Source organism: Delphinapterus leucas, chromosome 17 (genome assembly GCF_059928025.1).
Source record: "Delphinapterus leucas isolate spDelLeu-1000000601 "Yukka" chromosome 17, BTC_Dleu_Yukka2, whole genome shotgun sequence".
In the NCBI taxonomy this organism is placed as follows: domain Eukaryota; kingdom Metazoa; phylum Chordata; class Mammalia; order Artiodactyla; family Monodontidae; genus Delphinapterus; species Delphinapterus leucas.
The window spans coordinates 39,263,373-39,289,075 of record NC_143145.1 but is presented as its reverse complement, the minus strand read 5'-3'; the positions used below and the strand labels follow the sequence as shown (position 1 = coordinate 39,289,075).

Below are 25,703 nucleotides of genomic sequence, written 5' to 3'. Positions count from 1 at the left end.
CCCACACTGACTTCTACAGGGCCTTTTGATAACATTTATATGAGAAATATTTCCCAAATCTAGGCTTATTCTGAAAGGTCCATCCACATTCCTCCTTTAAACTTCCTGGCACAAATCCTGTATTCTCAGTTCTTGACTTGGAATCCAGCCAAATCATTAGCCACTTTCAAAGTACTTCTCTTTCCTTGGGGCACAGTAACCCCAGATAGAAGGTAAGGACAAGAATCACAGTACATATTTGTAATGTTATGAAGCGTACTTCCTCAAAGATACCCAGTCTTCTCTTCCTACCAAGGGATTTGTGAACCGACTGCTGGATGGCCAAGGCTTCATCAGGCTTGCGCTGCAGAAGGGAGAGGGAGAGGAAGATGGAGAGAGAGAATAGAGACGGCATCGGGAGGGGGAGGAGAAGGAAAGATGGGAATGAAGGGAGGGAGGGAGGGAGAGACCTCTAAACATATGGTAATGTCCATAGCTGTGTACCCCATGACCCATAGAGGGAAATATGACAAATTTTAGGCAATTTGAGCATCAAAATAAATAATGATGGTGTTATGAGCTGATCGTGTCCCCACCAAATTTGTATGTTGGAGCTCTAACTCCCTATACCTTATAACGTGGCTGTGTTTGAAGCTAGGGCCTTTATAGAGGTAATTAAGGTAAATGATGTCAATCCAATATGACTGGTGTCCTTATAAGAAAAGGAGATTAGGGGGCTTCCCTGGTGGCGCAGTGGTTGAGAGTCCGCCTGCCGATGCAGGGGACACGGGTTCGTGCCCGGTCCGGGAAGATCCCGCATGCCTTGGGGCGGCTGGGCCCGTAAGCCATGGCCGCTGAGCCTGCGCGTCTGGAGCCTGTGCTCCGCAACGGGAGAGGCCACAGCAGGGAGAGGCCAGCGTACCGCAAAAATAAGAAAGAAAAAAAAAAAAGAGTAGCCCCTGCTTGCCGCACCTAGAGAAAGCCCGCACGCAGCAAAAAGTTATATCACCAATAATAGGGCAAACTGACATCATGTGCCCCTTTATATGAATCCACAGACAACTAACGTCTGCCCATTCCAGACAAAACTGCATCACCTGAAAACAATCATGAGGAAACATCAAACTCAAACAGAAACTTTCTACAAAATACATGGCCTGTTCTCAAAACAAAGAAAAAACAAAACGAGAAACGAAAGACGAAGAAAGACTGATGAACTACTTTAGTTCGTTAAAGCAAACGAGAGAGGCACGACACCTAAATGCTATGTGTGGTCCTGAGTTGGACAACTGACAACACCTGAAGAGACAGTGGATTAAATAGTATGTTATCAACGTTAAACTTCCTTGTGGTAACAGTACTGAAGTTATGTAAGAAGACTGTCATCACAAATCTAGTCACCAATCAATACCACTGGCTACAATCGCCTCCTCCCCTCCCCAGAGATTTCGCGATGATTCAGATGAGCCCTCCCAGGCCTTCGCCCTCTCCCTCCCTGACATCATCCCTGTCGCTGCTGAAGCACTTTTCCTCTCTGCCTTTCCCACCCTCTCCACCTTCTCCCTACCTGGCTCCTTCCTTGTCTCTGTCTTCTTCTGCGTCCTTGCTGTCCCCACCCTGGCTCCTTCCCCCAGCGAGCGGCTCGCTTTCCTTTCCAGGCTTGCGCTCTGCAGCCGCGGGAGCGGCCGCGCGAAGTCGGAGGAACTGGTGCTGAGGCAGCGGTTCGCGCGGGATCCGGACTCGGGGACCCAAGCCCGCGCGGAGCTGGGACAGGGGGCCGCGCTCGCCCGCCGGGCGCCCTCTTGCCCGCGATGGGCTGCTCCAGCAGCGCCCTCAACAAGGCCGGCGACGGCATCAGGCCCCGCAGCGGTGAGCAGGGGACCCGGCCCCACCCCCGCCCGGGCCTCGGGCTTCGGGTCGTTCGCTCTCTGGGTGTCCGTCAGGTGCGTCTCGTGCCCAGGCGGCCCGGCAGGGGGCAGCTCCTCCCTGAGGATGCGAGTGGAACCCGGAGCGGCGCTGCTGTACCCCAGGATGCGGCGGTTCCCGCGCGCTCCGCCGCGCACGTTGCCCCCCGCGAGAGCCCAGGCGTGGGAAGGTCCTGCTGGGGTGTGTGACCGCGGGGAGTTCGCCTTAAATCCCTAACGCGTTCAGCCACAGCGTTCTCTTCAACAGAGGCGGAATTTCCTCAATTGAGGATAACTGCTGTTAATCTCTTAAACGTACGAGATTTCAGATTACTCCATCAAATAGGTTCCTGCACTTTTTTTTTTTGCGGTACGCGGGCCTCTCACTGTTGTGGCCTCTCCCGTTGCGGAGCACAGGCTCCGGACGCGCAGGCTCAGCGGCCATGGCTCACTGGCCCAGCCGCTCCGCGGCACGTGGCATCTTCCCGGACCGGGGCATGAACCCGCGTCCCCTGCATCGGCAGGCAGACTCTCAACCCCTGCGCCATTAGGGAAGCCCCGGTTCCTGCACTTTTAAAGAGGTCAGATACATTTTCCTCTATCCTTGACTTAAGTATTTCTTGACGAATATGTATGTGATAAAAAAAAAGTGGTCTTCACTGAATCCTATATAGAAATTCAACATGTTATCTAAGTGTCTACTGTATAACAGCCAGGTGCTTGGCTAGATGCTGAAGGTATTCAATGTAAGTGACCCTACTCTTGGGGGTTGAGGTTGGAAGAGACAGACAACAAACAAGTTAAACAAATGATTGTAGGGAATGTTGTTACTCTTGGGGAGGGACAGAAGTGTCCAACGGATGGAAGGGTTTTTTAATCCTCTCAGAAAAGAATGAGTAACCTTGTCTTTTTTTTTTTTTTTTTTAGCAACCTTGTTTTAAAAAGCATTTTATCGCCAGTATAAATAACCATCCACATGAGTCACACCGTTTCATTTTTTATTCATGATCTCATTGCTGTTCTAAGTTTTCGCGGATGTTGTTCTGAAAGAAGTGTTAAAACGAGTAACAACCAGTTGCATAGAAAATCAATTAATACACTGCATAAATTGCTCAATGCACTTCTCGAATCAATCAACAGGTGTATTTTGCTTCTGATCCTCAGACAGTACTCTCTTGTAATCGGATACTATTGTATGTTCATTAGCATTTCAACTCCATGGTCTTGGAGGCCCCATAAATAATTCATTCCTGTTTCTGTAGCTCACAACTTCCTTAAATTCCGTATACAACCCTAAGCCTGTGTTTATGTGCTTTTAGATAAAAATAGTCCAAGGTTATTAAATGTCCCCTACATGCATTTACTCACTGTACCCCCAGTGCTTAACAATGCTTGGCACATGATTTTTGAATGAATTACTTCATTTAATCCTTATAACAATGCTTTGACAAAGTATTATGATCATCCCCATTTTACAGAGAAGAGTAAATAATTTGTCCAAGGTTGCGGGGCTCCTTGAGAGTCAGAGCTGGGCTTTGAACTCAGGTACTGTGATTCTAGAACTTGACCTTTCATCTGTTCTTTTCCTCCTTAAACAGTTTGTGATAACTAGATTTAAACCTGTTTTTGTCTCAAATCACTCTGGTTCCCCATTAGGTGTGTGGTCATCCACTATGCAAACAACAAAAGAAATATAGTAAAGTATAATAGAGTATTTATTATAATTTAATAAATTTAATAGTATAATAGAGTTTATTATAGAAATATTATAATACATGCACATAATATATTAATATGATATAAATATAATAAATATTATCACAAGTAAAATATTTATCCCTAAGTAAGAGTCAGTAAAATGTGAAGTTTATATTTGCTTCCAAGTTTAAACTAGGAATATTTGGAGGACATTTAGCCTTAGAGATATTTTCAGCAGCTACATAGATGTAGAGAAGTTTCCTGTGCCCTCCCATAGAGCTACAGATAATCTTCATATCATAAGAGATTCTTTTAAAATTCACAATATCAACCTTAGAACTCTATGAGTTAAAGCTAAAATACATCAATTAGCCTGTAGACTGGATTACTGTTTGTACAGTTCCACCTAACAATTTTCTGTAACTGGCTTAAGAACTGTTATACATAGTGCAGTATTAGCCTAGAAGCAAAAGCATCATAAAATAATGGCTTGGACTAGATTACCTCTAAGATCTCTTACAGCTCTAAAATCCTGTAACACTAAAATATGGAGGTATAATACTTATTTTCTGGGCTCCAACGAATCAGATAGTTACTACTGGTCAGGTAGCTGTTAGGCTGAATAGGAATAGTCCATACGATTGATCTCATGCAGACATTTGCTCTGACCCATCAGACACCGAATCCCACTGAGCTGCTTTCCATCACCTCCAAAAGATGACTCACTAGGGAAAGAGATGTGGGGGGAAGGGGACGAGGACAGAGGTAGAGACTGGCCTCTGGTGTAAATAATTATCCAGTGCTACTCAAAGTGCGGAACAGAGCCTGGTAAGTGGTAGTCACACATAGATTTTTACTGAATGCCCTGAAATGTGTGAGGAAAGAGGCTTTTCTTTTCCAAAGGACGACTAGACAGATTGAATTTGGAATTTCTTGTGTTCATGGAAGCATGTTCTACATATTAGGACGATTTTTATTCCTTTCAGTGCCTTGAGGAGCTGATGAATCTGAACACAGAGATTCTGTTGACTTCATAGACATTAATGGACCCAAAGGTTTCCAGGTCTTTGGCATCCGAACCTTCCTCCCTGTGCTACCAGCCCCCTGTTTCTAGGTGTGATTACTGTTCCACTCTTTCCTGATATAAATGCCATCCATTTCTGGCAGACTTCTTCCTGAGATTTTATAGCTTAAGCACCAATGTGGACAGAGTAAACAGATGGTAATTATTGACAAATTCTTTGCTAGGTTAGCGTGTACATTTCCACTGACAGCTGTAATCGTGTGTTTGTTCTTATCTCAACTCACTAGCGGCTTGGAGTCCACCCTGCCTAGGTAATAGGAAGAGGGCTGAATTTCACAGTTATGTGAATTGATCTTTGTACGGTAGAAATACCTTCAGTCATCAACCAATATTTTCACACAGTGACATTTCAGTCCTAAGTAGACAAACACTTCTCCTTTGTAATTGAAGAACAAACATCATTAACATTAAAATGAGCTTTATAGGCTTTTCTGGCATACACATATTATATAAATGGGATCACTTTCATTCAAGTGCTAGAAGTCTCTGGACTGAGTCTTGTATGTCTTTGTGTCACCTCTAGAGCTTGGCACAGAGAATGCTCAGTAAGTCTTTGTGGTGGGCCTGATTATTACATACAGCTAATTATAATGGAATATAAGAACTGTGTGCGTGGTTCAAAAAATTGAAAACATTTGAAAAATGCGTACAGTGAAAAGTATACCTCCCACCCTAGCCCCACCATCTGCTTAGTTCCAATCACAGCCATGGGTAAATACCTTTATTAGGTTTTCTTTTTTTTTTTTGTATATTGTTCCAAAGTTTCTTTATATACTGCAAATATTATTTCCCTCTCCCATTTTTATTCATAAAATATAGTGTATTATACCCATTATTCTTTACCTTGTTCTTTCAGCTAAAAATATGGAGCTCTTTCTATAATCTCTCTATAATATAGAGTACTTCTTTCTCCTTTTTTACCCTCGTTTAAGAATCCGTTGTGTAATTTATTTACCCAGACCGCCAGTAAGGGGCATTTGATTTGTTTCCAGTCTTTTCCATTGCAAACAAGACTGCAGTGAATTCCTTTACACATACATCATTTTGAAAGTATGCAAACATAACTGTAAGACCATTCCCAGAAGTGGCATTACTAGGTCAAAGGGTATGCACATTTATAATTTTGAGAGCTAACTGCCTAAATGCTTTCCATAAGGGTTGTACCAAATTACACTCTCATCAACAACATAATACATCTTTTTCTAAAATTGAAGGCTTTTGACATTAGTGCAACCTCATCAAAACATGAACATGGAGCAGAAATCAGGAGACAAGGTAGGAGCACCCAGTTGGTTTCAGATACTTTAGCTCATAATCTCATGTAATCCCCATAAGAGCCTTAGTTTCACCAAGTACAGCTAGAAAACTGCAGCTTAGGGAGGATAAGTAACTTGCCCAAGTTCTCAGAGCTAGTAAGTGATGGACCTGGGGCTTAAGCCCAATGTGTGTGCCTCCGAAGCTCTTGTTCTTTTCACAAACTCCAGTTCCATCTGGGTCCTGTCCTGGTTCTGCTAGAACTCGTCATGTGGCTGTCCACGAAGGAGAAATGCAATCCATATTTCTTGAGGGAGTGGTTGGGTAAATGGATGGACTGATGGAGATGGGGATTCAGGGGGATGAGAGTACTACTGAGAAAAGCAGAGGGAGAGTAGGCATCAGGACCCATGGAATAACAAAGACTGGAAGGTAACATTGGCCGAGATGGACTTGAAAAGACAGGGTTGGGTTGTGAAGAGACTCTCCTAGTCATGCAGGAAAAGATCAACACAGCAAAACAAAGCTTTATTGTGTTCTATGAAATCATTCTTCTGTAAGATTGCCGCACATTCCAGCTCACATGTACACTTTCACTCTTTCCCTTTTGTGTTAATGTTTTACAACATCAAGTTTAAAATAAAAAACGAATACTTGTGAGGGTTCCTGAAAGGCTCACCAAAACTGATTAAAAAAAAATCAAACTTGGCCAGGCTTCGAATCCCGGTGTATATAAGTGTAGGTAGTACAGGTAATGATTTTGCTTTTTTAAAGCGAAATATCAGAATATAGCTCTCCAAGTGAGTGTTAATGTCAGGGAAGTATCATGATGGCCTCAGAAGCTTCCTTACAGTCCCGGAGCTGTTGCTGTCGTTCACATTCCTTAAGCCCTTCCTTGGGAATTGCCATCAGGTGCTAGAATTCATTCTTTTGTGTGTATTCAAGGGTGTCAGAGCTTCATCCCTTCAAGGATGAAGATTGCGGGGGCGAACCCCAAAAATCCAAACCACAAAGCCTCACATTGTTTTTAACAGCTAAAACGCCATAGGCATTACGCTTTATGAAGGTGAGTGAAATAAGCCAGGTGGTGCTACCATACTCAGAAACAAGGGTGGTCATTGGAGATGGAGAAAAGAAAGGGCAACGTGTGTCATGGGGTCAAGTTCAGCTGACACCATTTTCTTCTCCGTGGAAGGGCCCAAGGGGCTGTAGGGTCCCCAGGACTACTGGACTGGGCTCTGGTGACATGGTGACTGTGTGGCCGTAGCCCCACATCCAAGAGAGATGACCCTCTTTTCTCAGATGACACAATCAACAGTCCTTGGGCCTCTCCTCCAGCCTGGCTTTTCTAATAAGACAAAAGCCCCCAAGGCCTGATAACATGCTCTTTATTCATACCAAACACTTCTCGACTTTCAAATCTGTATGGCTTTACTTGCTTTGAGATGAGCAGATTTATATTAGGCCCGTTTAGGTAAGTGACAGGTCCAAATGAACATTAAGTAGGAGAGGCAAGATGTATAAAGATACAAGAAGCATCATGACATCTCTGCCCTATCTATATTTTCCATGTCACCGAAAGTCACATTTCATTTATATACAATTTACTCTATGGCCATGACAGTATAATTCAAAGTGGACATCAAAATAGCACCAATTAACATCGTGTAAGACAGACAAGTATAAAATGAACTTGACTTCATAGGCTAAAGATTGAAATGACTCTTGGTCAAGAGGCTGCTCAACAAGCCTTCTCTACGACCTGAGCCCCCAGCCTCGGCCTGCTCCTTTGTGGCTGTTCCAGATTCCTCTCCCCCAGGTCCCCCCATGCCAGGCCCCTGGGGGTCAGTGATAGACCTGCTTCCTCTTCACTAAAAGAAAGGCCCTTGCGATCTGCTTTCTTCCCTTACAGTCATAAGGATATACCATCAAATCAAGTATTTTTTTTTTCTTATCAATTAATTGTCTGCCCCTTTCACCAGGACACTCATTCGGGGACAATACTTTTTCAAGCCTGTAATGTGTTTGTCTTTATACTCAGTGAAAAGGCCCTTTCTGCTTTCTCCAACTAGCAGCTTTTCTTTAAAACCTAGTCCTAAAGGGTCCCTGCAGGATGAGAACATTCCACCCTTTGCAGACCGCCCTGCTTCATCTATCTTCTCAGCCTTGCCCAGCTAATGCTGCTCTAGTCTATTTTTGGTGACAGAAATACATTTGTCCCTGTGTTGTATATATCAGAGCTTCCCAGCCTGTGAGCATGGGATCCAGTGTGCCAGCCTTCCTCCCAGCCTCTAGGGAGGCAGGGTCGGGATGGTCCGAGCCCTCTGGGTACAGCTTTCTCCATGTGCCCCGTGTGCTGCACAAATACCATATTCTATGTGTGCTGTGACATTAAAGAGATGGGAAGCCCTGGGCTAGGCCTTCCAACTGCTCTATCGCTTTCACTAGTAGTTTCTCTTACTGAGAGAGAACATTTGCCTTCAGCCATCCCAGTGAGGACCTCTGTTGAAATGTCCTCCCCAAACCGCCCTCCTTGCTTCTTTCTCACTGTCATTGGTAATGATAAGGAACTTTTTCCCCCTCCTCATTCTTATCCTTTTCCATTTTCCTAAGACTGATAGGAACCGCATAGTTTCCTTTGGCTAATTTCCTTTTCCTTTGTTTGCCCTGGAGTAGCCTCTACAGACTAGATGGTTTTTTGTTTTTCTTTATTTTTATTTTTGGTTGCATTGGGTCTTCGTTGCTGCTCTCAGCTTTCTCTAGTTGCGGTGTGCGGGGCCTACTCTTCGTTGTGGAGCGCGGGTTTCTCATTGCGGTGGCTTCTCTTGTTGCAGAGCACGGGCTCTAGGCGTGCCGGCTTCAGTAGTTGTGGCACATGGGCTCAGTAGTTGTGGCTCGCGGGCTCTAAAGCGCTGGCTCAGTAGTTGTGGTGCACGGGCTTAGTTGCTCTGCGACGTGTGGGATCTTCCCGGAGCAGGGCTCAAACCCATGTCCCCTGCATTGGCAGGCGGATTCTTAACCACTGCGCCACCAGGGAAGTCCTTTACAGACTAGATGGTTGTGAGAGGCTATAATCACCTGTACACCTTGAATTAGTGTGTGTGTGTTTGTGTGTGTGTGAGAGAGAGAGAGAGAGAAAGAGGTGGGGGGCACACGTGAAAGCGAGAATTTCAACATACTAAGAGACAGTAGAGTTCCAATTTAAAATGTGGGTCTGGAGTTGACTGTCTGGGTCTAAATCATGGTTCAGGATCATTTATTAATTGTGTGACTTTGAGCCACTCAACCTCTTTATGCCTCAGTGATGTCATCTGTAAAATAGGATTAACAGTAGTTCCTATTTCATAGAGTTGTTCTGAGGAATAAATGAGTTAATACTATAGTGTACCTATAGTACACTAATGGAACTAAATGGAACCTAAATATTGCCTACACCAGGGATTGGCAAACTGGCCTGCTGGCCAAACCAGCCCACCACCTGTTTTTGTAAATAAAGTTTTATTGTAACACAGACATGCCCATTCACTTACACATCGTCTAAGGCTGCTTTCTCACTACAAAGACAGATGACAGAGTTGAGTAGTTGCAATAATGACCCTATGCCTGGCAAAGCTGAAAATATTTACCATCTGTCAGTCCCTTGACAGAAAAAAATTTGCTGACCCCTGGCTTAGAATATTGTCTAGTAAGTCCTCAATAAAAAAGATCAATTAATATCAATTTTAGTAAATCTCAATTTTTATTGCTTTTCCAAGATCAAGTTTTGTTTTTTCACTCAAGATCAAGGTCTAGATCTGAATCTGTTGATTTTTTGAGCTTTTTTTCTTTTTAGTAAATGTGTTAAAGGAAAGTGACAAAAATACTGTCAGTAACAGCACAAGTGGTACAAAAATATTCAAAAATCACAAAAGCGGTTATGTGAATGGCCCAAGTTTTATGAACATTTTTCTAAGGCTTCTAGAGCTTATTTTGCTAGGTTACTTGCTCCTGTACTTTTGCTAGTATAATTTTTTAAAAAGAGACTTGATTTTAGAATTGTTTTAGATTTACAGAAAAATTATGAAGATAGTACAGAAAGTTCCCATATAGTCCACATCCACTTTCCCCTATTATTAACATCTTACATTAGTAGGGTACATTTGTCACAAGAAATTAACCAAGCTTGATATATTATTATGAACCAAAGTCCATACTTTACTTATTTTTAAATTTACTTAATTTATTAATTTGTTTATTTTTTGGCTGCGTTGGGTCTTCCTTGCTGTGTGTGGGCTTTCTCTAGTTGCGGTGAGCAGGCTTCTCATTGCAGTGGCTTCTCTTGCTGTGGCGCACGGGCTTAGTTGCTCTGTAGCATGTGGGATCTTCCCGGACCAGGGCTCGAACCTGTGTCCCTGCATTGGCAGGCGGATTCTTAACCACTGCGCCACCAGGGAAGTCCCCCCTCACTTCCCTTAATGTGATCTGTACTAACCATGGCAGCAAACTCATCTGAATTGCATGTGGATCCCTAACCTGAGAGAGAAGTAGCAGCGGTCAGCTGAAAGACCTGGGCTCACAATCCTACTTGGTCTGCCCGCTGCTTTTTCTGGGGGGCTCTCAGGGTACACTAAGCACCCAGACTTGAGGTCCAAATGTCTGGTGTGACTCTGACTGCTCTGTTGCAAAATTTAAGTATTCCATCCCAGCCACAGACTTGCTAACTGCTAATGGGAATACTCCCTTCTTGAGCACAGACACCTGCTCTTGGCCACAGGCACCTTTGTACTCTGCATCGTGATGGAGTGAGGCACAGACACAGTGGCTGAGCCGGGAGAACAGCCACCAATATGAGCATCGGTGGAGCCGCTTGCTCAGAGCCCTTAGAGAGCGAGGCGCAGCGAGTATTAACCTTCATTTCAGATGAGAAATTAGAAGACCTCTTTGTCTTTTAGCCAAGGTGGAGGCTTAGCAAACCCAGCCAGTTCTGGGACATGGGGAAGCTTGAGAAAAATCTTGCTCCCCGGTATGGAGCTCACTTAGATCAGCTCTGGCCCTTGCTTCATTGCTGCAGCAATATACTCACCTCATCTCTTGTGCTGCCATGGCATGCTAGCATGAGGACAGAGACCATACCCAATGTTTAAAGATGGGCAGCACTGCCTGCGGAGAACACGGGACACCCACACCCATCAGTTCTGTGTGTTTGTCATCCACTTTAGTCTCTCCTAACTAATCCCATCATGCCTTTCCCTGATAAACCCAGAGTGCTGCCATAGATAAGCTAACTATCTGGGGATCTTATTAAAAATACTGATTTTGGTTCAGTGGATCTGGGCTTGGGCCTGTGAGTCAACACTAAAACAAAACCCAAAAACCTCCCAGGTAATACTGATGGTGCAGGTTCTGGAACCACAATTGGCTTTAAAGCACCTAAATCTTCAAAGTAGGATCACACTTCCTTTGGCTCACATCTGAGCTCTGCTACTCCCAACTGTGCACCCTTCCCGGATAAATGTTCTTAATCTTTCCTCAACTATATAAAGGAGATAATAATGGACTTACCTTGTGGAGTTGTTGGGAAGATTGAATGAGATAATCCCTGTAAAGCTCTAGGCACAGTGCCTCAATAAATGTTAGCCACTCTTGTTCCTAGTGAAGCATCATGGGCGAGGCCTGTTTAGGTTGGTGAAGTGTCACAATTTATACATATCAGAGACATAATCTTCACTTTCTCTCTCTTTTTCCTTGTTCACTGACGAGTCTTTGATTTTGTAGACTGGATTTCTGCTCAAATGTTGGATTCCCATGTGCCAATAATGACCATCAATCAATGAAACTTGCCTTTTTTAGTACAAATACTGTGGATACTTTTTAAAATGTTTTATGCAATCACTGTAAAATACCTTTCTTGAAATAAGAGTTTATCTTATGGGAGTCTAGAAGAAACCAAAGAAAATGAAACTAGAAAATCATATCTGAAGGCGGTGACTATTTGTTATGTTTGATGACTGGCTCTGTAGCTCTTCAATGTCAGCCTCTCCCCTAGGCAGAAGCCCCCCATCTCCATGTGTACTTATCAAGTATTCCAGAAGTATGTTTCCAACTACATGTTCTTGTTACTCTGTAGTTAAATTTCAAAATTAGATTTACCTTCAAACTTTATTGCATTTACCTTGCGATATCACAACTAATTTTAGGGACTTCCCTGGTGGCGCAGTGGTTGGGAATCCATCTGCCAATGCAGGGGACACGGGTTCGATCCTTGGTCCGGGAAGAACCCACATGCCGCAGAGCAGCTAAGCCCGTGTGGCACAACTACTGAGCCTGAGCTCTAGAGCCTGCGAGTCACAACTACTGAGCTTGCGTGCCACAGTTACTGAATCCTCTGCGTGCCTAGAGCCCGTGCTCCACAACAAGAGAAGCCACCACAATGAGAAGCCCGTGCACCGCAGCAAAGAGTAACCCATTACCTAGAAATGGTGGCAGCAAGGGAAAATACCAGGATGCCCTTTCTCATTGATTCTCTAGAAAACTCAGCACACAATCCAGTGAGGTCTTTGAGATGGCTGATACGCCCTAGCCATGGATTAGGAAATATTGACCTCAAGTTTTTCTCCTTGCCGGGTAGAAACTTTTCATTTTTGATTAGGGTAATGAACTGAGTAGAAAAGCTTCCAGTTCTAATCCCTGGATTAGTTCTGGTTCTAATCCCTTCTGTAATGTTGCCTAGTATTTAATTTCTTTGTGTGCCTATCACAATGGTGCTTGCAACAAGGGTTCTGTTAGTTCAGCTGTCACAACAAATTTGTGCAGGGATCAATTTACAACAGAATCAAGAGAGATAATGAGCACCGAAGGATTAGGCCCAGAGCAGTGTATGATTTGATAAAATGTAGGGTTCAGAAAACAGTCACATCCTTAAACAACTTCGGGTGTGGAAACAATGCATCTGTCCACAATATTTATTACATAATAATACAGATTAGGCATAAAATGTCTCCTGTTTTTGAACAAAAGATCTCACTGCTTTTCAAGTTAGAGTGCTAGAAGAAATGGTGTAGAACCTTCTTCCACCTCAAGGAGTTATCCTGGGGATTCACAAAACCAGGTGGACAGAGTGTGGAGACCCTTGGGTAAGAGGTCGTGCGTAGGTACCAAGCTGTGCTTAATAAGGGAAGTAGCTATTATTTGAATTTCCTTGCAGACAGTAAAGTCTAGGATGGCGAGGACCAGATCTTCCTTGTTAACTGCTGTAACCCTTGTGCTTAGCCCAGAGCAGGCATATAGTAGGCACTTGATCAATACTTGATGAATAAATGAAATTAAAGCCAACAAACAGAATGAAACATATTTGTTTATATAAAAGCTAACAGTGGCCTTTATTAATGCCAGTCAAATCCGGTCAAATCATGGCTGACATGAATACTACTTCACTCTCTATCAACAGTCATGATTTAAAACTTACCATTAGTAACAACACAATTTTATAGGTCAACAGTGACAACTTTACAGTGTTTAGGGGACTGTTTATCCAAGCTCTTTAATGTTGCAGTTCATTCTTTCTGTTGCTAAATTAGCTATAATTTATTGACTACTACTGGGCTACTGCTAACCCACAGAGGACCTTTATGAAATCAGAAAAAGCTGCCCTTCCCACCCCTGATGCATGCAACCTTGCTGGTGCACACAGGCTGGAGTTCATCTCTCCCTTGCCCCTTCAGCGGGACACACCCCATGCACTGAGAAACCTGCAGAGCCGTTGGCTGCGTCCCTGTTTACTGAGTACCTTCTCATGTCACATACCATGTTGAGTAATCACACACATATCACCTCAGAATTATCAATGATCCTAACAAGCCTGAAAGGCAAAGATAATATCCCCATTTAATAGATAAGGAAACCGAGGTCCAGAGAGTTTCGTAACTTGTCTGGATTGCACAGTTAAGTAAATGATGGGATGAGGGGTCACACTGAACATCAGAACAGTCTGGAATGCCCTGCTCCAGCTGAAGAGGAAGGAGCCCAGATGGATCCCCAAATTGTACTTCCCTCAGCAGCTGGAGATAAAAACATTCCGAAGCATAAGAAAGGAAGTTTTGTGGTCACTGTAGTCTTTAGTATTGTGTCCTCTGAGAGAGGGTTTGAAACAACCATTTGTTTTCCAACCCTTTTCATGTATTGACTCTGATCTTTCTTTTTTTCTGAATAGGCTCAGAGAAAGGTACCAGTATTAGGATGAATGGAATTACCTTCCCTTTCTGTGTGTCCACCATGGTCTCTTCCTTGCTAGGGCTGGCAGGTGAAGTGTAACGCTTTTCATGGCTAGCTGCTTGGCATTCAGGGGGTGCCAGTCGCTGTGCTGGTGTTTTCCAGGTATCAACTCGTGTAATCCTCACAACAGCTCGACCGCTCCTCTTCCCACTCTACAGGTGATGAAACTGAGGCACAAAGAGGCTTAACAAGGCTAGTAAGTGGAAGAATGAGGATTCCAACCTAGTACATTGGAGGTGTCATTTTCAAGATCATAAGATCTCTGTCCTCCCTTTTAGAGCAGATTACTCTCTTCTGTCACATAGGAAAAAGAACTACTGAGCGATTAGTGAGGAGTTATTAACTCCAAAATACATTTATTTCAAAATTCAGAGTGCAGTTAATCAACATGAATTACAAAATGAGTGTGTCACTACACTTTTCGCATTTTCTCTAATTTTTGGTGATCATTTTAAAGATGTTTTAGCTTTTGGGGCTACCTCAGAAAAATGTTAGAGACAGTGACTTCTTTTGTAATATTTCCCAGCTTGGTTGACTATTTTCAGGTTGCAGTATAGGAATATTATATGTTGAGGACATTTCCCTACTTCACGTACGCCAGTAAGACTAGAAAAAGTATATAAGAATGAAAATCGATACTGTGATCATGGGCATCAATGTTCTAGTTATGGCAAAAATTGGTAGGTCCTTTGGAAACGTAAGACACCATTTGTCTATAAATAAATTTTCACAAAGCTTTTGGTTTTAGGGGCAAAAAGCTTGACTTAGCCTGATAGCATAATATATTTTTCAAAATATAAAACTGAGTGGCTATGATTTGGGTGTGTCAACACATTTTCTCCTTCAAGCTTTCTGCTCTAGAAGAATGATGACAATAGAATGCACCCACAGCTGGCACAGCTGGATGAAAATCATTCGTCTCATTTAACTGACAGTACTGATCACTGTAATAACTATTTTACCAGAAAATATAATTTGGCAGACATCTGTGATTAGCATAATAATACATTTCCTTGTCAATTCCCTAACGCAGCCATCACCTAAACATCCTTTGTGTGGTATCTAAATGAATTATCTTGTCATAATGAATTTCTTTATAGACCTGAGAAATTGCTTCTGTTAAGTTGCCTTCTGTGCTATTAATTTGAAGGCTTCGTGCATAATGAGGCTGGAGGGGGAGGCGCAGGCTAGCCCTCCTCCCAGCTCTGGACCCCAGGCCCACAGCCTGTGTCCTGTGTCTCACAAAATCCTCTCTGAACTCTGCTTCTCCAGCTTCAGGCTCTAATTCCTTTCCACTGGGGGATTCAAACACAGTCGCAGAGGTAGGGTGGGAGACTATTTGATGTGAATAAATGTATTAAAAAGAGAAACAATTGGCAGTGAAATGAAGTAATGAGAATACATAAACTAAGGACGTGAAGATTCATGACAGTTACTAACTTGGGAAAAACAAACTAAAACTTATTTACACAAGTAATAGTTTACTACATGGCTCAGTTCTTCATAGCAGACATATTCATTATGTGTACATATAACTGAATATCGATATAACCCAAATTACAACATGATTACTATTGTATTTTATTTTTTAAAAAATATTTATTTATTCATGTATTTGGCTGCATCGGGTCTTAGTTGCGGCATGTGGGATCTTTGTTGCGGCATGCGGGATATTCCATTGCAGCATGCAGGCTCCAGAGTGTACAGGCTAAGTTGCCCCACGGCACGTGGGATCTTAGTCCCCCGAGCAGGGATGGAACCCGCGTCCCCTGCATTGGAAGGCGGATTTTTAACCACTGGAAGGTTAAAGGAAGTCTCATGATTACTATCTTAAATCATTACTAATATGCAATTACTGAATTGAAAGGAAATGTGAATGTGTAATGGGAGAGGGTGAAGGATGATGGAGGTGCAGAAAAAAAGCGCTAAGTCTTTATTTTCCATAGTGGGAGTTAGTTGAAATGCCCAAACTAAAAAATAATGAAGTAGCAATTCACTTAGAGATACAGGAAAAAAAAGTATCCCTCCCAGACAGCTAAATTTGACCCTAGAGAAGGGGAAAAGAGAGAGCAGACCTGAGTCTTAGTTGTATATCTTAACTTACATTAAATAAGCAGGTAACTCTTTAAACGATATGCATATATAGCTGGGGTCAGGGGTAACTTAGGGAAAAAAAGGACAGGAAAAGATGAAAAATTATCTTTGGGGAAAAAAAGGTAGAAGAGGAAATATATCACCTAGAGGCCCATTTTAACATGCTGGTTTATTTTCTTCCAGTATCTCCCCCTCTGTTTGCTTTTCCCGTCTTTCTCCTTTCCAATGATCAACATTGCTATAATCATACTGTATATAAAATTGATAGCTAACTTATTGAGCACATAGTTGCACAGCAGACCTTGTGCTAATATGCACTTTATATCCATTATTTTATTTGATTAACCCAACTGGGAGTGCTGATTTTTTAACTTATTATATAATAATTATTTTATTATTTTAGCATATGGTCTTCATAATCATCTTTTTCATGGTACAATAATATTCCACCCAATGGATTATTGATCTTTCCCCCAAATTATTATACTTTTAAGTTGTTTTCCAGATTTTGCTGTTATAAAGAATACTGGGATGATATACTTTCCCCCAGAGCATTTCCCTGAAGTTTCTGCTTTTAGGGTAAATTTCCAGAAGTAGGATCACTGGGTCAAAGAGTATAAACATGTTGCCACATTGCTTTCTTAAATTGTCCAGAGGGCACTTATGCATTCATTGTTTAATGTGATATGATGCCTCTTGCAACTCTGACGTAGGTAGGAGAGACAGATTCACTGCCATTTTATAGATATGATTATTGGGAGCTAAGTTCCCAAGGTCACACAGTTGGGGGAAGAGCCAGAATTAAAATGCATGTTTCCCAACTCTCTCTTGATTTCTCTTCTAACCAGGACCCCCAAATGAAATGAAACTCAGGCTGGACTGTGCCTGCCACTTTCTCTCCCAGACATCTTAGTTTTGACCTAGTGGGGCTTCTCTGTCATGGGACCCTTTCCTTTCACTGAGGGCCATTCTGCTTTAGGGGGAAGGTAAGACCTCTCTAGCAGCCCAAGGACCACTTCTTGGGCTATAAAATCTTCTATCAAGCCTAAGGAGGAGAAAGGGTGGGGCAGAGGAAAGAGCATGAGGAAACAAAGGGTACTAAATTAGAATATGGGACTGGAGTCATGAGAAGGTGCACAAGGAACAAACAGGAAAAAAACCTGTGATTTGGGGGGATCTTCACGCTTAAGACTAGGTATTTGAGCTGAAAACACTAAAGAGATTTGACTTAGGGCATGTTAGGGTCATGGTATGGCCTCTCTGTACTCAACTGTACTGTACCCAGGACTGTCTTGAACTGTTAAATCTACTTCTTGATAGCAATACACTTACTCAGGATAGAAACTAAACAATAATTTGTATTTTTTTCTTTTCAAATGAATGATAAAAAGTAACTTCAAATATGTATTTTTCAACCACAGAAGAAAGTGAGTCCTGCTTTGTCCAACCAAAACCACGTACACTGGGAAGAGAATCTACTTTATATGGCAAGGTACAAAACGAAAGCCTTCCTCGACTAGAAAAGCTCAAGATTTCAGCTGTGTCTACAGCTAATGGTGTTAAATCCCTCCATGAACAGCCCCTGGCAAAGGATGCTGCAGACCCACCAGGATCCACAGAGGAAATTCAGCCTCTTAAGGGACTGAAGGAGTCTGGGTCACCTCAGCCAGGTGGCAAAGATGATACTCCAGGAGCAGGAGAAAAGAATAAGGACGTGGAAGCAGTGACAGAGGCTCAGCCTTTTAAAGGAAACGCTGAGACCGAAGCTTTAGGAGCAGAAGCCAAGAGTCAACCTTTGAGGACAGCGGGAGAGAGGGACTCTCCTGGAGCAGTGGAAGGTACTGAGAATCCACAAGCTGCCGGAGAGATGATACCCCTAGGAACAGCTGAGAAAATTCCACCTCTGGAAGCAGCTAGAGAGCTACAATCTCAAGAAGCTATGGGGACGGATGAACAGTCCCAACTCCCAGAAACAGTTCCCAAGGAGACGGAATCTCCAGAAATATTGGAAGGAAGTCAGCTTGTGGAAACAGCTGAAAAGCAGCAACTTCAAGAAACACTGGGAGAAGATGACCAGTCCCAACTTCTAGAGATGATTCCCAGAGAGAATGGAACACCAGAAGTATCAGACAGAAGCCAGCTTATGGAAACAGCTGTCAAGGATGATTCGCTCCATAAAACTCCTGAAGGTCCAGGAAACATGGAGCAGATCCAACCTGAAAGAATAGTTGGAAACATGGAACATCCAGCAGAAATTCTAGAGACAGGGGCAAATGTGGAAACGGTCAGGAATATTCATGCTAACGAAGAGGACCAACACGCTGAAGGTAAAAGTCATGCTGTCACAGATACAGGTTGTTTAGGTGTGCTCCATAAAAGATCATCTCTGGGGGACCGGGGTGGCTGACACAGCGCCTCTAGTCTCTGTTTCAGTGGTTGAAGTTCATTTGACCCAAACCAAAAAGGATTCCATACTTGAAAAACAGGCATTTGACTTTCTGGCACAAATTTTCTAAAGCATAGTCTGTGTCCAGATTTGTAACCTAGAGCTTCATTGTTGAATAAAATGGAATATTGAAGGAATGTTACATTTCTGGATTTTTCCGAGTTCACTCTTCATCAGGCCCCATGTATGGCATGAGGATACAAATTAAAGATGGTCAGTGGAGGAACTGACTTTTTAATGAAAGAACACACAAATAATGCCTCTTAGAGTGTCACTTTCATCTTTGCACTCTTATCCTTAGAAAATTACTGTCAGCCTGCTCCTGTCCTCCTATAGTCTTTTTATCTTTATTAGAAGACTAGAGAAATGTACTACGTCTTAGCAAATGGTGTTTTTTTTAAAATGTACTTTACCAGTATAAAGCAAACGGTATCTATACTGTTCTTTATTGGCGTTATAATAAAAAAAATTCTTCTAGGGCAGGTTTTACATTTTAGTAAATTTTGGCTTCACCCTACAGTATAATTAAGTGAAACATTCATCTGTTTTTTAATTCTCTCATTAGTTAATGCAGCAGTTTTTGAGTGTCTGATCATCTGCTAGCTGCAGGAATAATGGGTTAGTCCCTGTTCTCAAGGGGCTCACAGTCTAGCAGGGAGAAGGCAGAATTTAAACAAAATACTACAGTCTACTGAGGTAAGTGCTTTAGTGAAGGTATATAAAAGTGCTCTGGGAATAACAAGGGAGAAGCAAGTAAAGGTATATATTCGTTAGATCAGGGTTGGCACACTCAAGTCTTTAGGGCCTAGGATAATGACAGTGGGTGAAGTGAGGGGCACATGTAATGCTGTGGGAAGCCCCGGGCACCTTGGTTAACAGGAGCACCATCCTATCAAAAGAGGCAGCTGCTTCTGGGCTCCACGCAAAGCACGGGGACCAGTGTTGCCCAAAGTGACTTCTTAGGGAAACATTTGTATGTGCAATGGCCAGGCTTTTAAATGTTTAAACTCTTTAAAAGTTCAATGATTGTTTTCTTTAAACACCAGAATGACCAAACAAGACGCTTTCTGGGCACCCATAGAACACATTTTGAATTAAATATAAATGGCATTTTCTATTTGTAATATGTTCTACTGTCTTTCTTGGGTAATTCTGCATCCTGATTTTATATAAGAAAATGCGAAGACTCGGAAATGGTAAGTGACATGGGCCATTCCGAGGATCTGACAGACCCAGGGCCACTCCGAGGATCTGAGAGACCCAGGGCAATTGCCTTTCTTGACAACACCAGAGAAACTTACTGTCTAGACCTAAAGAGCAAGAGCTGCCCCCCTTGGAAACCAGCTGCGGGGCACTTTGTTACTAATGCTAAACAAGTATCTCTTAATATTACCTTTGGTTACTTTTCCAGGTGAAACAGGAGAAAAGGTTGAAACAGATGTGGAGAATGAGAAAGTAAGTGAAGGGGCTGAAACAAAAGAAGAAGAAACAGGAGAAGCTGTGGGTCTTTCAGCAGCCCCGTGTATAGGTATGGTGATGGAAGGGTGAACGGACACAGCGTATTATAACAGAGAAGACAGAAAGCGGCAGTGAAGTTTGTGGTTACAGATCTTATCTTTCAACATCTACATGTTTTATACAAGGAATGTGGTTATCATGTTCTTGATTACATTGTTCCATAAAACTGCTAAGCTGTGAACAGTTTTTCTAGCTACTTACAATTCAAAACTACAAAAAAAAAAAAAAAAAGAAGAAAACTACAATAGCTAGAGCCAATACCAGCTAGGGTATATGTTCGTTTAAGAGTGTGAGGGTGTTTTCTTCACTGTGGCAATGGGTCCATTCAGTGTAGAAAGTGAGACCCTAAAAGAAAGTATAAACCTTTAAGTATAGGTGGCCGGAGAAAGGAGTTAGCAGATTTTAGGGAGCTCATGATAATAAAGTCATACAGTTGGAATTAGGATGGAGTAAGAATGATCAACAATAACCGGGCAAACTATACCTAGTATTTCTTTCCTATCACAGAATTTAGAGCTGGTGGGAACCTGGGAAAGTATGTCATCTAATTATCTTCTCACCTTAAGTCTATCTACTACCATACATCCTTATTGATCATGGTGTATTAAATATGGTAACAAAATTCTTCTTCAAGGAATGCAGACTCTGGTGCTGTTATAAGATTAGGCATTTTCACAATGAAAGGTTATACATGTTTTATGTGCCATTTTGAATCGCCTAGTGATTTTATACTTATGTGAGGTGTTTCAATTGGTGTTATCCTTTTGACTGACATTAAAGGTATTTTAAATTAACTGACTTTTAAATATATTTCAGAGGCAACAAACAGCAAGAATTAAAACCTAGATTTGTTGCCTATGTGGAGTCTATTCCTTGGGCCCTATATATATATTTTTTTTAAGATTATTCTGATTTAATATTAGGCTTTAGATGTGGAAAAGAGCTGAAAAATCAGGATTTAAAAACCATTTATAATATTTCCTTTGTGTTAAAATGATACACCACAGAAAGTCCCTTTTCAAGTATTCCTCCAAAGTTGCCAAGGGATTTTGGTAAATGATGATATGTGAATAATAATAATGATAGCAATCTTGCCCACCAATGAGTGCCTTGTGTTTATGAATATCAGGATAGAATTATATTCTGGAAACATTTTATATCTTTATCTTATTTGTAAATATGTAGTTTAAAGATAACTGCTCAGATGAATTAACTAGACTATTTTTACTTTAGCTTCTATATTAAACTATTAAGATGATGTAATTAATTTTAAGAATATAGGATAGAGGGAAGAATTATCATCCTTACTCTGATTTTAATGTTAGTTTATGTTTCTGACTTTAAAGAGTTGAGGTAGCCAACAAGAGGAGTTACTTGAGTAGATGACTTCATCCTTCCTGCAAAGTAAAGAAGCTAGGTTGTGATTTTATTGAGAACAAGGATTGTTTTATGTGTCTTTGAATTCATGCATTTAGCTCTTTTAATGGGACATGATAGGTGCTTGATAAGTATTTGTCGAATCAATAAATGAATAATAAATACCAAGTGTTCCCATTTACACTTAATTCATTAAAAAAGAATATAGGGCTTCCCTGGTGGCGCAGTGGTTGAGAGTCTGCCTGCCGATGCAGGGGACACGGGTTCGTGCCCTGGTCCGGGAGGATCCCACGTGCCGCGGAGCGGCTGGGCCCGTGAGCCATGGCCGCTGAGCCTGCGCGTCCGGAGCCTGTGCTCCGCAACGGGGGAGGCCACGGCAGTGAGAGGCCCGCGTACTGCGAGAAAAAAAAAAAAAAAAACCAATATAGAATTCTTTATATATTGAATTTGAAATATGAATTTGTGTGACACTAATGTTTTCATTCCAAAGCTGCTCAAGCTTAGTAAGACCATATATTTAGGGTAGTTCCAAAAACAGTAATAATTTGGGGTCAGAAAGTTACATAACTCAGAACTGCTATAACATCTTTCAAGCTACATTTTGTAATCCAAAGGTGTTTTTCCTGACCCAAAGCTATTTTTATATAGATATCTAGTAAATAGAAAATGTCAGAACTTAGTGTAAAGTATGATCACCTTAAAAAGTGATTGTAGTTTGTATCAAGTACTGAAATAGTAGGATTCATTTACTTAACAGGCATAAAGGTCCATTCTCCATTGTGTGGATTTAAAAAAAAATCTCTAACATATGTTAAAGAGACCTCTATTCAGAGCTCATTCTTGAAAGAAGTCCTTCTCAGAAGCATTATTATATAGTTGTAATGTAAAAGTTTTAAAATTACTTATTAATACCATTATTTTCCATAATAACGAAAATCATTTATTCTCAGAAAAATTTGGAAATTTGTATACATTTCTGATACTTTCTATACTTTTGTCTTTGGCCTTTAATGTGGTTACTAAGACATTTTTAGAAATTATTCTTTTAGATAATATTAATAACTTTGTAATTCAAAACCTATGAAGAAAATTGAAATGTTCCATAATATTTGAATATTCCAAAATTAAAATGTTTCATCTAAATAATCTGCTAATTTATTTTTTTAAACAAAATTAAAGTAATAAGTGACTGTAGTAAAACTCAAATAATAAAGAAAGGTATAAAATGGGAAGTAAAGTTGTTCCTCCCATATCCTTTTGTCCCTCTATGAAAAGATGATAAAGCTTCTTGTGTTTACTTTCATAAGAAGGTAATGTAGGGACTTCCCTGGTGGTCCAGGGGTTAAGACTCCACACTCCCAATGCAGGGGGCCTGGGTTCGATCCCTGGTCAGGGAAGTACATCCCACATGCATGCCGCAACTAAGAGCCCACCTGCCACAACTAAGAGCCCATATGCCTCAGCTAAAAGAGCCCGCGTGCTGCAACTAAGACCCAGAACAGCCAAATAAATAAACTTTTTAAAAGGGTGATGTATAAGCCAGGCTATGTGGATATGCTAAAACAGAAGTGTATGCTTACATATCCACATTTTAAAACACAAATGATGGGCTTCCCTGGTGGCATAGTTGTTAAGAATCTGCCTGCCCATGCAGGGGACACGGGTTCGAGCCCTGGTCTAGGAAGATCCCACATGCCGCGGAGCAGCTAAGCCCATGCACCACAACTACTGAAGCCCGCGTGCCACAACTGCTGAAGCCTGCGCGCCTAGAGCCCATGCTCCACAACAAGAGAAGCCACCACAATGAGAAGCCTGCACACTGCAACGACGAGTAACCCCTGCTGGCCGCAACTAGAGAAAACTCCCACTCAGCAACAAGACCCAACGTAGCCATAAATAAATTAATTAATTAAGAAAAAAACCCACGAATCACTATTTTGTCCTTACATTGTGAAAAAGTGCATGTAAAACCACGAATCCATCCTTTCCACTGCTAGAAGTTTTTTCTTTTGTCTAAAACTGGTATATAGGCTTCCCTGGTGGCGCAGTGGTTGAGAGTCCGCCTGCCGATGCAGGGGACACGGGTCCGTGCCCCGGTCCGGGAAGATCCCACATGCCGCGGAGTGATTGGGCCCGTGAGCCATGGCCGCTGAGCCTGCGCGTCTGGGGCCTGTGCTCCGCAACGGGAGAGGCCACAACAGTGAGAGGCCCAAGTACCGCAAAAAAAAAAAAAAAAAAAGTAAAAATAAAATAAAATAAAACTGGTATATAGACTTAGCATATCTAAGTGCATTCTAAGTCCCCAGACTCTGAGAGGAGTTTATCAATTTTGCTTCCAGATTCAAAATGCACATGTTGGATAAGGCTTGAGCTATTTATAATGAATTAATAGAAAAAACTACCATCAGGGCTGGATTTTCCACTGGATTTTCTAATTCCAGTGGCCGTACAACCACTTTGTAACCCAGTTTTGGGATCTATTAAGATGATTGCAGAATTCTCTGTATCTAGCTGGGAAGGAAATGGTGAACAAACGATTCACCAGCTGGTATCCCCATTAGGGCGTGAACGTTGGCGTTTACTGATAGAGGGTGCCAGTTGCAAATCTGGGAAATTCCCAACCCAGACTCCAAAACTCTTGGCCAGATGTGCTCTGTACCATCACTTGATACCAAGCAGGGCCCTGTGGGGCTCCTGGGCACAAAGCCTTTCTGTGTCCCCCATTTCTTTGATTACAGGAAACAGCCTTCATTCAGCCTCCATGACCTTCCCTGAGTTCCAATAGGCAGATTCAAGCAGTTGTTAATTAGGGAAGGAAGGGGATGCCAGACCTGGGGGAAACAAACAGTCAAGAGCAGCCTTGGGGCAAGGGTCTGTTTCCCTATGAACAGATGCACACAACAATATCTTTGAGCTATTTTGCAGATACCGAAACCCCCTCCAGGTGGGAGAAGTTAACAATTAACGACAGTATGCTGCCCACAAGCATGTAGACCCCAGACCAGTTGGACCTGAAGGTTGATGATGCCGACTCTTACCTCACCACCAACCCATCAGAACAATGTCCGTGAGCTGATCACACCGTCTTTGAACAATTACTATAAAACTTCTCACTATCTTCTCCAAGTGAGGACACACAGTATTTTGAGGCAGGAGCCTGCTGTGTCCCCCTTTGCCTGGCAAAGTAATAAAGCTATCCTTTTCTACTTCACCCAGAACTCTGCCTCCAAGATTTGATTCGGCACCGGTGTACAGAGAAGCTGAGCTTTCTGCATCACTCCTGGAGGACCCACAGGATAGGAGTGTGTGGCCAACATGTGACCTCATTGCTTTTTCCATTTCAACTTTGCAGTAAGAGTCCTAGCATAGCTAATAGCCTTTGAGCAGTCAAAACACCCAAGTCATTATTTAAAAAAAAATTTTTTTTGGCCATGCGGCATGGCTTGTGGGATCTCAGTTCCCTGACTAGGGATAGAACCCCAGCCCTCAGCAGTGAAAGCACAGAGGCCTAACCACTGGACCACCAGAGAATTCCCCATCATCATTCTTAACAAATGCTTTATTCCACACTTGGCCTTGAGTTAAAAATGGCTTTTAAAGGAAAATCTTTCTTTTCCACATTGAAGTAATCAAAGAGTGTTGGGTGGTCATAGTCAAATAATCTGTGCTCTTTTGGTAAATACAATAGCTTCTTATAGCATCGAACATTACAAGCATCTCATTTTTATAAAGCTAATCTGGTGACCCAATTCTGAATTGTTTCACAAAAGTCAGCAATGTGAACATCATAAAGCCATTCATGTAGCCTAGTGCATCTGTTGGGTGAAAGGAGAATGATCCTCTAATAGCAAGGCATGGCTGTGTCTAAAAAGTTGAAAGCATTTGCTCACAAGGTATTTAATCTAAAACTTTGTCAGCTCCTCTTGTCCCCCGAGCTTATAAAGTTAACAAGTGAGATTGGTTGTAATCTCAAGGTTTTAATTGCAGAATCAGTGTAATCTCAGAGAACTGTTGACAGGTGTGGAATTTCTCTTTTCAGTTCTTGTTACTTTCAGCAAAAGTTAAGGAATTCCGTGCCAGTGTTAACCCATATGGAGTC

The 25,703-nt window shown here is 42.1% G+C and overlaps 1 protein-coding gene across 1 annotated transcript; it reads left to right on the top strand.

Moving 5' to 3' along the window:
• The first annotated feature begins 1,287 nt into the window (after positions 1 to 1,287).
• ERICH5 (glutamate rich 5) lies at positions 1,288 to 23,825 on the top strand. Its single transcript, XM_022584724.3, is given in 6 exon segments — positions 1,288 to 1,898; positions 6,633 to 6,647; positions 7,115 to 7,124; positions 17,685 to 18,590; positions 20,121 to 20,242; positions 20,245 to 23,825. Coding segments are annotated over 6 exon segments (1,194 nt in total). The 5' UTR covers positions 1,288 to 1,790; the 3' UTR covers positions 20,278 to 23,825.
• Positions 23,826 to 25,703: the final 1,878 nt, after the last annotated feature.